General features: G+C 39.2%; 3 protein-coding genes across 4 annotated transcripts; 1 reads left to right on the forward strand and 2 right to left on the reverse strand.

The window, feature by feature from the left end:
- Nucleotides 1-348: 348 nt before the first annotated feature.
- On the forward strand, nt 349-3,254 carry rilpl2 (Rab interacting lysosomal protein-like 2). Its single transcript, XM_037098780.1, has 4 exons — nt 349-891; nt 984-1,135; nt 2,203-2,325; nt 2,750-3,254. Exons 1-4 carry the CDS (start codon nt 595-597, stop codon nt 2,769-2,771), a joined length of 594 nt encoding a protein of 197 aa, XP_036954675.1. The 5' UTR covers nt 349-594; the 3' UTR covers nt 2,772-3,254.
- Nucleotides 3,255-3,974: 720 nt separating this feature from the next.
- kmt5ab (lysine methyltransferase 5Ab) lies at nt 3,975-8,298 on the reverse strand. 2 transcript variants are annotated; one of them, XM_037098777.1, is made up of 8 exons: nt 8,148-8,298; nt 7,824-7,915; nt 6,284-6,431; nt 5,807-5,999; nt 5,620-5,707; nt 5,467-5,526; nt 5,037-5,227; nt 3,975-4,582 (listed from the first exon to the last, which is right to left on the reverse strand). In XM_037098777.1, exons 1-8 carry the CDS (start codon nt 8,155-8,157, stop codon nt 4,372-4,374), a joined length of 993 nt encoding a protein of 330 aa, XP_036954672.1. In that variant the 5' UTR covers nt 8,158-8,298; the 3' UTR covers nt 3,975-4,371. The 2 variants fall into 2 exon arrangements, with proteins under 2 accessions (XP_036954672.1, XP_036954673.1); XM_037098778.1 differs by lacking the exon at nt 8,148-8,298 and having other exon boundaries at nt 6,284-6,451.
- A 712-nt stretch (nt 8,299-9,010) lies between these two features.
- Nucleotides 9,011-10,999, reverse strand: c5h12orf65 (chromosome 5 C12orf65 homolog). The gene is made up of 2 exons (XM_037098781.1): nt 10,512-10,999; nt 9,011-9,726 (listed from the first exon to the last, which is right to left on the reverse strand). The coding sequence occupies exons 1-2, from the start codon at nt 10,788-10,790 to the stop codon at nt 9,496-9,498; spliced, it is 510 nt and encodes a 169-aa protein (XP_036954676.1). The 5' UTR covers nt 10,791-10,999; the 3' UTR covers nt 9,011-9,495.
- Nucleotides 11,000-12,843: the final 1,844 nt, after the last annotated feature.

The raw sequence follows: 12,843 nt of genomic DNA on the forward strand, positions 1-12,843 counted from the left end.
TTTAAAAGATAACTAATTATATTTAGTTATTTCAACAATGGGTCAGAAGTTATACTTAACTCGTGTTTATCTGCAGAGAAATCATGTACAATATTAGACAAAATATTTGTTGAATTGTACCAGTTAGATTAGAGCTGCAGTCCCATCCATGAAAAAACATGGAACAGAAAATTTAAAGACAAACATTAAAAAAAAAAGGCAAAGACAAACATGAAATCACGTGCTTCCTCACCTGATCCTCACAAGTTCAAAAGGGAGAGCTCTCACTCACTGCTGTCACTCCTGTCGCGATAACAGGTCGTTCCATAGGAGGGAGCTCTCTTGACGCGTACACGATCTTTGTACTCACCTGTCGCTAGGATACTCTGCCCTCCTCTGCCGTGCAGGGAGCGACGCCATTGGTGGATGAGTGATGGGGGAAGTGCTGCTCCTCTTGAAGTTGGTCACCTTCTGCCAGTAAAACTGTTGAACCCAAGAGAGGAAAAAAAAAGGAAAGTAAACGCTGTGTGTGTTTTTTAAGGAGCATTTTAAATGATAGCCAGCTGGTGGAAGGTTTAGCCACGTAGTGTTTGTTAGGGGTTCTGTGGTTCCGACATGGAGTTCGGTGAAGAGTCGTCTCCGGCTCTGGCTTTCGAGAAGGAGGCGTTCGAGCTGACGGTGGAAGATGTTTATGACATTTCGTATGTGATCGGGCGAGATTTGTTGAAAATCAGCAACACGGGCGAAGAGGTGTCGGACCTACAGTTCCGAATAGTCCGTGTGCTGGAAATGTTCGAGACTCTGGTCAACAAGTACAACTTGTCTCTGGAGGAGCTGAAAATGGAGCGGGACAACTTGAAGAGTGAACTGGACCGGATCATCAAGGAGAGCTCCTCCGGACAGGCCGGCACGGTGAGTGCTCACTGTCTTATCAGCCTGTCGTGTACAGATGAATTTAAGACACAAGATGATGTTCAGATTTGTTTCTGTTTTCCTTGTTAAAGCAAACAGCGGGACCCAACCAGCTGGTGATAGACCTGACAGACCCGAACAGACCTCGCTTCACCATGCAGGAGCTGAAGGAGGTTCTGCAGGAGAGGAACCAGCTGAAGGCCCAGCTCATGGTGGCCCAGGAGGAGCTGCAGCTGTACAAGAGGTGAGCCACTGAGATGAGGATTTACACAACATACCATCATGTGACCACTTTTCTAAAAGTACACTATATTGTAACCTGTTGTTAATGTCTCACCTGCATGAGGAGGACAGCTTACTGTAGTGTGATCTGATGCAACACCACCTCTGACAGCTGAATGAATGAATCCCCATCTATCTATCACAATGTCAACAATACTGAACATTAAAATCATGGCAAGAGCAGTGTGTCTGTTGTGTAGTGCTGCACACTTCACTGTTTTCCATCTGAATTGTTTTTGTTTTAAGCTGATGAATACGTTTCATAAGAATAAGTGAGGCTGTACTGTTGATCTGTTACAGCAATACACAGTTTTTAAGGTGTGCTGCGACATGGAAGTTGACCATTTTCATACGTGTGTATTTGCTTTAACAGGATATTGAATTCTGCTGCAGGACATCATATTTTTTTTTACAGTTATTATAAAGCATTTGTTCAACCAAGAACCCCTCCTAGCTGTGATTATGTTAAAGTTCACTGTAACTGATAGTATTGCTATTATTATAATGATTGTGTAATACAGCCAAACCGTAATATATTGAATAAATCATACTGTGAAAATCTCAGACAGTAACGCCTCTATTGTAGACAGATATCTGTATTTATATATATATATATATATATATATATATATATATATATATATATATATATATATATATATATATATATGTATTTATATATATATATATGTATTTTCATTTTTATCTCACTCAGATCTGCCAGGACTCATACAAGACTATTTATTTGTAATAAGCTGCTTTGGAAACATCTTCATTCTGTTGTAAATTTGGCAAAATGTGATTCAGAAATAAACTCGGCACCGCAATTAAAGCAGAGAGCAAATATCAGCAGTAGAAATGACCTGTTCTGATTTTATAGAGCTGAAATAAGCCTCACAATTCACTGCTACAGACATATTTCTGATAAAGGGAAGGAGATGAATTCAGTATCATGACCAGCTTCAACTTTTTGTTTTCCGCTTGCATAAAATGTTGTCGGTGACCGTAAAGCTCTTTTTTCCTCTGCAGTGGGATTCTGCCACAGGCTGAACCAGCCATGGTGGAAGTGGATCTGGAGACCCCAGCAGCTACAGAGCACAAACCAGAAACGATAAATGATACAAAAGAGGAGAAGACGACCATAGGAAAACTGTGAGTAACAGGGTGAATACAGTAGTGGAAATGTACTGACAGAAAGAATTCGCGCAAAGTGTTGTAAAACATTTATTTTCGTGCTACACACTATTTTTAGCCGTACACCTCAGATGGCAAAGTCTCAAGAAAAATGTCAGCAGCAACCACATGATGTTGAAGTAAGCGAGCAGGGAGATTGTTCCCACAGCCCGTCTCCTGTCTCCTAATGATATACTTGTGACCGGGTGAATTCATGCCGATGCTGAGGATGTTTGTGTGAGCGCTGAATGAGAGACAGACAGAGGTTGGAAAACCGGCAGTGTGTCTGCCAAACTGTCGCTGCCGTCAGCAATTAAAGTCTGCCGTGACTCAGTGCAGTTGTACTCGTATGTTCCGTGCTCGGGAATGAAAACTAACTCTGGACCTTTTTCTGTTTTTATAGGTTTTCATTCAGGCGAAAATAAGAAAAAACCTTCCACAAGACTAACTGGACATGTAGCAGACAAACAGGATTTGTCAGCACAGTTTTCTCATCAGTAAACCACTTTTATATTGACTGTATTTTTTTTTTTTTACAATGTATTTGTCAATCTAACAAGCACTGTGTTTTATACTGGTAATTTCAACCTGATATGGTTTATATTAATAGTAGAAATATATATGATGTGGAAAGTTTTGGTGGAGATACCAAATGAAACTGGAAAGTATTATCAAACTACCGTTGGAGATCATGTTGAATGCTTTCACTCAATATGTAAGTATTTATAGGCTTGAATTGTTTAATATAATTCCAGAATTAAGCCTTCTTGGGGCTTTTTTATGTTGGTCCAGTAATCCTGAACCCATTTTCTGTCATTCTCAACTGTCAGCTATGAAAAAAAGGAAAAAGGGCCACAATTTGCAACATTTATAATAGTAATAAAAAAAAAAGATCTTTTCTTCTGTGATTGAATGTTTTAAACGCATCTTTGTTTTGACAAGTGAAACTGTTGCCAAAAAGCAACATGAAACATGAGACTTTGCTCTTGGTATCACCAGGGTCTCTACACATGTACACGAGCATTGAGAACATTGTTTGTGTACACACAGTTTACTAAAATGAAGTTTTTTAACAACTCACGTTAGCAGCTGTATCTTCGGCGTGACAAAAAGTATCGATCCCTGAATGCAACCTGACAGGAAGGCTTGAGGAGCGGTCCACCATTACTCTTCTTCTTGTTGTCGAGCCTTCTTAGTGTTTTAAAAATAGCGATTTTGATGCTGGCGTAAGTGTGCCCCATGCAGTCCACTGAAAATGAGCTTGCCCGAAAACTAAACTACGGTAAATCTTAAAAGTGCCTCTTTGGTCGTAATTGTGCTTGTACACGAAGGCTTGACTTGTATACATTCACAAATAAAGCCTCGGTTGCAATGTTGTAATGAGGATTTAGGGTTTAATTATAAGAATAAGGAGTTAACACTACCAGAGTCTTAAACAATAAATTCACCAACAAAAATAAAATATGGTCATTATTTACTCTTGCAGATGGATAGCCAAGTAAAGTTTTATAGTCCATAAAACAATTAACTGAATCATCATTTTTGGGTGCACTTCTATTAAGATTATTTGATTAGCACACAGTAGAGCGCAAAGATGAGTAAAATCAAACCTTGAACCACGCTACAGCTAGAAAAGAAACTCAGTGTCAACAGTGTTTTATTCCTGAATTTACAGCAAAGGTAATAATTTACAATAGTGAAAGTGAATCATCAATATATTCATTACAAAAGGAAACCCCACGGACAATGTGTAACATTACTTATCCAAGAGAAACACTCCTCAAGCTTGCATCAATCTGCAACAGTTCAATTTAAAAAAAATATATATATAAAAGCATCATAAAAAACAATGGTTGGAAAAAAATACACTTTTCATGTGTTGAAGCTTTAGCCTCCATTTAAAACAAAATCATTTTCATACTTATAAAACATTGTGGAGGGCTGTTCATCTATAGCATATTTTACATGTAGAGGACAGCAGAGAGCACCGATTCATTTGAAATATGAGCACCTGCAGCCGGGGGTTCAGTATTTGAGCCACGGGTGAGCCATGACGGAGGCTTTGCTCCGATCGCCGTAGTCGTACAGCAGCTCCTCCTCTGCGTCGATGTCTCTGGAGGCCACCAAGATCAGATGAGGGGTTCCATCGATGGGGTGAAGCTTTGTTTGGCAGTTGCCGGTTTTACTGTGGTTGATCAGTCTTCCAAGACGGCCAGATTCCTTTGTAGCGTCCACACTGTAGGAGGTCAGAGAATAAAGATTAAACTCTCAAGACAGGCTTCCACACTAGAGGTCATCGCCCCGAAAGACATTCTTTTTTCCCCCATAACTACTGCAAACATAATGACACCAGGGGAACATTTTCCACTTAAGAGACTGCTTATTACAACCCCACCATGGCTTGGACTTAATTTAAAAAACAACATTCATCTGTATTTTCATACCCAAACTAATTATTGTCAAAATTCTTTGACAATTGTTTGTTGACAGCCTGAAGAGACATTGACAGGGAGTATTGGGAGTTGGAGAGTTACATGATGCTGCAAAGGTCCCACAAACACAAAGTCATTTTGTAAAATAGCTCTGCATGTTTTTTCACCCCAAGAAAAGTGTTTGGTTGTGCAGTTACCTGTAATTGTTAACTGAAAGATTGCAAATTGAACAAAGGCAAAAACAATGTTTGGACTTACCAGTAGGTTTTACATTGGTACTGGAAGTAGTACATGTAACAGCCGGTCTGAGGATCCTGAGCGTACTGGGCCTCTCTCTGTTTAGCCTCAGCCAGTTCCAGAAGGTCTCCATGGTACTCCACGATAAACTCTCCCTTTTTGAAGCCCTTGGCAGCAAATACCCCTCTTCCTTTTCCTTCTATGTTTTTGATCTGTTGACATTCAAGAGCAAAAACATAAAAAGTTTAACTGGTGAGCAATGGTGCAGGGGTTCAGTACAAATGACCGACTGGTTAAATTACAAAAGGATAATGAGAAAATAAAAACAGAAGGCTGATACATTCTATATACTTACAGAACTGTATGAACCACATTCAAAAAAGGGTATATTTTGAGTTCTGTAGGTTGCACATTCAGACGTAAAGTATTTCTTTGAAGCATTAAATGTTACCTGCATTCCTTCTTCAATGCCACTCTTGATCACATCATCAATGAATCTGTGTTCTTCACTCTGTTGACATTTTGAGTAATTAGCCGTTATATTTCCTTAAAGAAGCGCTCTCATACACAAAAATGCAAAATGTATTAACTTTTTTACACGGACCTTTAACTCTGTCTTAGTTTTTCTGTTGCTCCGTCTGATGGGATAATAGTCTGTGACCTTTCTGTTTTGGGAAGATTTGTTTTCTGTTCTGCAAAGAGACATTATCAAAAGTCATGAGTGGTTATGACAGTTCAACTTGTGTAAGCGTCTGTATTTTCTTCTTCTCCCATCAATTTTCTGTACTCACTTTTTTGCTCTGAATTTGGGACCAGTTCTACTCTGAGTTTTGGATGCTGCCGGCCTGACATTAGCGTGCGCTGTGGACTCTTTTCGCTCAAGTTGGTCTTCAGCTTGTTCTCTCACCCCCTGACTTTGACATGCCGCTTCAGGGTTCTGATCTTTGGATTCACAACTCTCCGCTTTTATTTCATTAGGTACGTCTAAAAAAAGAAAGAAGCAAAGAATGAAATGTACAGCTGTCCTAAACATTTGAACTCAATCAACAGAGTGCGCTCCTTCAAAAACAGTTAAGTTGTGTCATAAGACAGCAGGTCAAGAAACACAGCTACCATTCACATGCACAGGAAGTTTTTTCTTGTGATACGTGTTGATCTGCTGACCACACGGTAACACGTGGGAAGCGCACATGTAATAGTAGAGACCAAACAAAATGCTTTTCAGATACACGGACTCAAAATGTTTTAAAAGTTGATCAGGTACTCACCTTTTTTTGGCTTTGACACATCAGGGTTATTTGCATCCGATTCGTTGCCTTCCTGGATCAGCATGCTTGAACTGTCGCTCAGAGGGGATCGAGGTTTACTGGGACTCCGTACACTCTGGATAACTGACTGCACTTTACCTTTGCAATCCTGCAGGAAGAAGTATTCACCTTGGTGTAAAGAAATGAAAAACCTTTACCTTTCACCGGCATGAACCCTAAGGACTTATATACATTTTCATCTGGAGTTTATTGATATTGCAAATCTGACTTGATGCATAAATTGGGTAATATTTTATTAGGCTGTGTTGTAAACCATGTAGCTGATGCATTCTGGATTTAGCACCTTTAATCCTGCTCCCACCCACTCACAACATGCATGTGAATCCAAAAATGCTGTCCATGCTTAGCGATGCTCTTTGTATCACTTCCCCCCTCCCGGCTGACAAAAACAAAACAAAAAAAAAAACAAAAACAGTTGGATCCAGCAGAAAACACAGTTAACAAACAGACTGCTAGCTGTGGAAGACTTCACCGCTCTGCCTGCCAACTCCAACTGGGAGAGGTTAACGTCTCCATGGTAACAGTGCCATCTCAGATTGTCTGGGTATGTATTAAAATTGTTGGGGAGTATATTCAGGGTACCCAAATCAGTGCCAGGTGTACAGGATAAAAATGAGATATGGCTGACAGATGTACAAAAAAAAGAAAATAACAGTATGCATTCATTATGCCATATTCACATTTTTTTCTGGGGCCTGTACCAAACAAGTCCTTATGTCTGGATGATTTGTAGGGCAGTGCATCTATATAACAAAAAAATGGTACTTTGATTGCAATGGTATGATTTCGGGGAAGACCGATTTTTAGCCTAGAGGAGGTATAAAGTAGAAAGAAAAACTCAAGGAAAGGGTTAAAATTGTACTTTTGTATGTTAATTCCATCATCGGTTGCTTGACTCAAAGAGTTTTTTTTTTTTTTTATTGCAAATGAATATTGTTCCCAAATATTAGTTGTAAATCTTTTTTATTGCTAATAATCTGTATCAGCCCGAGAAATGGCATATCAGTCGACCCCAAGTATGTTGTGACTACATTGCTTTCATCATAAATTTTGGATATTGCAATTCAGTCAATATTTTTATTAATTGTTCTGCTCTATTTTGGAGACATAAACCATGATTTCAACAGCTTTTAGCCCACTGTACATACATGATGCACGTGCTGCTCATGAATACATTTCTGCAATTACACACATGTTCACATCACAACTTTTCCCACACATGTCTAATGTATATCTTAAAACCCAATATGCATGGTGTACACCTTCACCTTAACACATCAGGTTTAATCTGAGCATAGATCCATGAACTTACAAACATTACAATACTTCCTGTCGTGTAGTTTTGTGGTTTGTGTCGCTTGCTGCAGGACTCCCACAGACAGCCACAGTGCTGTTACATTTCCAGAGGTGGGTGAGAAAAACCTACTTGTTTTTCCGGTTTAGTCGTCGAATATTAAAAAAGTACAGAACAAAAACAAACCTTGTTAGTTGCAGGTTTGTTTTCCTTTGTCTCTTTACGTGAAGAAGCTTTACGTTCAACAGAGTCCTCGGTTGTCAGCACATTTTTCTTCCCTTTAAAAACAAGAGATAAATAAACGTAAACATTGCTGTGTAATTCACCAAACAGTATAAATAACCCGAGTTTTATTTGTAAATATCAGCGACGCTTGTTCAGACAGAGTTGGTCCTCTGTTCGCGACTGATAGCATTAGCTGTTAGCTTAAGTTAGTACACATTAACTACTGTAACCTCCTGTGACATGCGAACAAAAATGACTGAAACTACCGAAAATGAGCACGTTTACCTTTTGCCATGTCAATTTCGAAAATAAAATCCAGAGAGGACGGGGAGACTGAATTTGCCCTCTGCGTCCACCGGAGGCTGCTTCAGCAACGACAAACATCAGACCATTGTACGAGCGTGGTGGATTTAAAAACCGTACTGCAGCGCTCATTGGCTGGTTCATCCGCAAGGGAGGGGCATGGGCGTGAACGCAGCTCTCCTATTGGCTGAAGCTGTGGCTGTCACAGAGTCGGTCAGAAACAACCGAATTGTCCCCTGAAAGACTTTACTGTACTCAGGGACATCTTTTTAAAGATGGGAGTGGGATCATGACAATTTAAGTATATATGTATTATTAATAATGTGCACATATACTATTCAGCATAGAAACAATGTAGAAAATAATGGACAGAAAGAACATTTAAAAACATTATTCAATCAGTACATTTTACACTAAGCACAGATGATAATAATTATAATAAATAAATAAAAATCAATGTGCAGCAATTTGTAATGTATTAACCAGCCTTAAAAAGTAAAGGTAGTGGAAGCAGTGACCATTCCTACTTCAACAATGTCACAAGGTCCTAGTAAGTTAATTTTATTACCTTTTAAAAACTTTTTAAAGTCACTTTCCACTCATTTTAAGACCTCACTGCCACTTTGAGTTCTAAACTGTTACATCAGTGACCCACTTTAACTTACAATTTCTATATATTGATTGTAAGATGGAACAACTAAATAGTCTTTGTGCTATCTCTTCAATACAACCTAATTCAAATAGGTGTGGTGGGAACAAAGCACAAGAGAATGAACTGAGTGACTAACCCAATGAAAGGTTTAGTATCTGACCAGCAAACAAAACCAACAAAAGTAAAAGTGAAGTATGTTTTTTCAGAGTTTTATGATGCATTCAGCATTGAAAATGAGACCGCAACATAACTTAAACAGGAAATGAGCAAGGCAAAATGATGTCATTGCATGCTGGAATTAAACAAATAGGTATCTAAGTCTGATTACACCTTTGCCTACAGGAAAAGTCTCCTTAGACCTAAAACATATAAATCAAATTATTATTTACATAGCCCAAAATCACAATCACATCGCCCATGGCTTTACAATCTGTGCAGTGAATGCTGTTTTAGAGAGAACCGCCTTCAACACTGAAATATGTACTACACATCACCAACATTTTTTGATAATATTTTATTAAAAATATCCCTATATCTATGAAACATGCTTTAAACAAAAGGCTAACTGGATTTGATAATGTTGACAGTGTGTTTTCAGGTTGTTATTCAGTCTTTGCAAGCTTGATGACGGGAGCTTTCCTTTATTTAAGTCTTGATCTTATATTCCACACAAACATTTTACACAGTGTCATTTCCAGGTTTAGAGTCTGCAGCCAGCGCTTCTTTAAACAGTCTTTTTCTCTCAAGATTATCATTTGCCTTCCTCCTCTTATCTTGTTTTCTCAGTTCAGACTCTTTCTTCTTCACCAGAACTTCACTGAGTTCTCCTTTATATTGCACATCAAGTTTCTCTCTCATGATGTCCCGAGCACGCTTTCGATTTATATCCACAGATCTGGTTTGATGGCACTGCAGGAAAAATGGAACAATACATTCAATTAACATGATAAGTAGAACATATGGATCAGTTAGCATTTGGTCTTAGCTATTTGCATTTTTTGCAGGTAGCAATGACAGGACGTCACCAAAGCAGAACTCTCTAACATAATACAGGTCAATTATTCACCAAATTAGGATTCCACCTCTTTTCTAAAGATCATTTTCCAGGACATTTCCAAGACATTTTGCTTTTGCTCCAATTTTCCTTGACTGGATTACTGGTCAACTGTTTTACAGATTTTCCAGGTTGACCAGGACATTTCCAGTGACAATCTAGCTGGTACAACAGACAGGGAGTGGACCAAACAATAATATGTTCATTAATTAATCAATTTATAATCCCAGTGCCTTTTTTTGTGAATTACATTGCATGGCTGAGAACCAGTTACCAAGAACTTTTGCTTTCATCAAGAGCAAGAGCAAACATGCAAGAGGGAAAAAAACAGACTCTTAAGACTTTAACTCTCTTATAACGAACAACTAACTGGTTTCCTTTCCCTTTTGTATTGTATTGTGTAGTTTTGGGGAGTTTAAATAATGTTCCAGGACAACAGTGAATTTCCCCGATGTGGTATAAATGAAAGTCTCAGAAAACAACCCACTAGATTTTCCACATTTTGCTTTTGTTGTAATTTTCCATGACTGGAAAACTGGTCTACTGTTTTCCAGGACGCGTGGGAAACCCTGCAATTATCTACTTCAGGTGGACTGACAGACACCAGTGATGACATCTATATATACACACTTTAATTCACCTTCACAACAATCCCAGTTGGGATGTGCTTGAGTACAACACAGTTGCTGGTTTTGTTGGTGGCCTGTCCTCCTGGTCCGGATCCTCTCACAAACTGTTCCTCAAGCTCGTCCTCGTTCAGGGCAGGAAGGTCTATCAGGTCCTTTTTACCGGCTGTCCAAACACACAGCAGCCCGGCTGAGCTCGGTGTCAGCAGGGGAGAGCTACAGGGTGAGCCGCTCCATAACAGCCGACTGGACACGCTGTACATGCAGCTGCTGAGCGGGAGAAGGCGGGACATGTCTTCAAACTGGCGAAACACAAAGCTGTGACAGCATTACATCAAGATGGACGTCACCAAACAGACAAACATAAAGTCCTTTATCGAAAGTGTCACACTTTCTCTGTTTTGTTACGCTGTCTCTACCTCACGGTCATGCTAGCTTGTTCGTGTTTATGGTCACTGCTGTCTTCTTCTACGCCTTCCTTTAGCAGCCAGCCAATCACCAGCCGGTGTGTTTTTTCTTCGTGGGCAGAATAACAGGCGTTCGTCGGACTTCTGCCGCCATCTTGTGTCGGGTCGCTGTTTGAATCTCCACCAAGTAGGCAACTGTAAACAAGTGTTTTATAATGTTAGCAGCCGGCTTTTAAAGTTTGAGTTTCTTTCATAGGTCGTTATGGAAAACATATTGAAAGGTAACAACATGTTGACTCCTCCTGTTTACATTTGTACAAATCTATTGCCTGATTGCTGTGAATAATTGACAAAATATCTTCAGGTGTGACGGACACTTAAAGCCTTCTCCTCTTCTGTGCCCTACTACATAATAGCTGGATATTCACACTTATTCACTTTTTTTCACATAAACGTAGGCTAAATACATGATGATGGATGATAGAAGCTTTTACAGGCAAAGTGGGAAACTACAGTGAATCTACAGTTTAAAGGTTAAGTTCAACCATAAATTAAAGTAATGTTCACAAGCTACTGTTCAAGACTCACAACAAAACAGCAGTGCAGCATTATCCTAAACTCTGAAGTAGCTTGGGACTTGTTTTAAAATGTCAAATTAATAAAAAACAATGGAGCAATTTTATGTTTATTGTTTGTTTGTTTTTTTGTTTCTTCACTTGTTTCTGAGAATTCTGCAAGGCCCTGCTGGAAATAACAGAGTAGACCAGCACCAAAACACAACATAATTATGCTGGTGACAGCAGGGGCCTTTTCTGCTGTGAAGCTCCACAAAGCTTTTTGTGGGCGGCAAAACTTTGCATGACTTTCCATCAGCATGGGGATGCGTAGATAATGACTACATTTCCATTTTAGGGTGAACATACCCTGTGAAATTCACATGACCTCAGAGTGTACTTTAATCGCCTGTCTGTGACTTACTTATAATTCAAAGCCAACAGTTGGTCGTTGTTTCTGTATACTGTACTTGTGTCTCTGTGTTGCACTGTACTGTGTGTTGTGTCTGATACTGTAGCCTATACTCTGAATACACTTGTACTTCACTGCTAATACAATGAGGGTGTTTCCGTGCAGATCAAGATAATACACTCAGCATTAATATACACAAATGTCAGGCCACAATATGTGGCTAAATGAGCAGCCATCTGAGCCATCAGATGTGGTACAGGAGGTTACTTTGTGCATTCACAGATGCTGGTGATTGCAGCGTTACTAACAACATTAGCAATGGCAATGTTCTTTATAACTTTCCCACTAACCCATGACAGTGAGCGTGACGGTGAGCCAATTCCACGGCACTGAAACAAAGCAGCTAAATTAAAATGTATTATTTAATAGACTTTCCAGCCATGGTACAAGTCATGGTTTGATTCAGCGTGAAACATTTAAAGCACATAAAGAAGGACAATGAAAATGTGTCTTATGTTGCACAAGAAGTGGGAAGATATTTCTTGGGTTGTTTTGATTCTTCTTCCTGCCATGCGAGCTCGTCACTGTTAGACTTCAGCCTCAATTATTTGTGAAACTGAGGAGCTAATTTTTGAGTCTACTGGGAGAAGTGTTTCATAATTAAAAAGAGACTGGAGACAGAATGCAATAATTAACTTAATCACCATAAGCTGACAGTGGTTGGCTGTTTTATTTGTCTTTCACATCATATATTGCAAACACAGTTTTTATATGGATTTGCTGCTGTTGAATAGAAAGTTTAGCTTCAATATTTCTGTCATTTGACACTGTATGCAGCACCAAAGACTTGTAGAAGGAGTACCGTGTCTAAAGGATTCGGAATAGTTTCATGTATTGTAATATGATGCATGTTTTATTGATTTCTCTCATATGCACAGAAGAAAGGCCTGTGAAGTATCGCCTCCTGCTCTCT

Source organism: Acanthopagrus latus, chromosome 5 (genome assembly GCF_904848185.1).
Source record: "Acanthopagrus latus isolate v.2019 chromosome 5, fAcaLat1.1, whole genome shotgun sequence".
In the NCBI taxonomy this organism is placed as follows: domain Eukaryota; kingdom Metazoa; phylum Chordata; class Actinopteri; order Spariformes; family Sparidae; genus Acanthopagrus; species Acanthopagrus latus.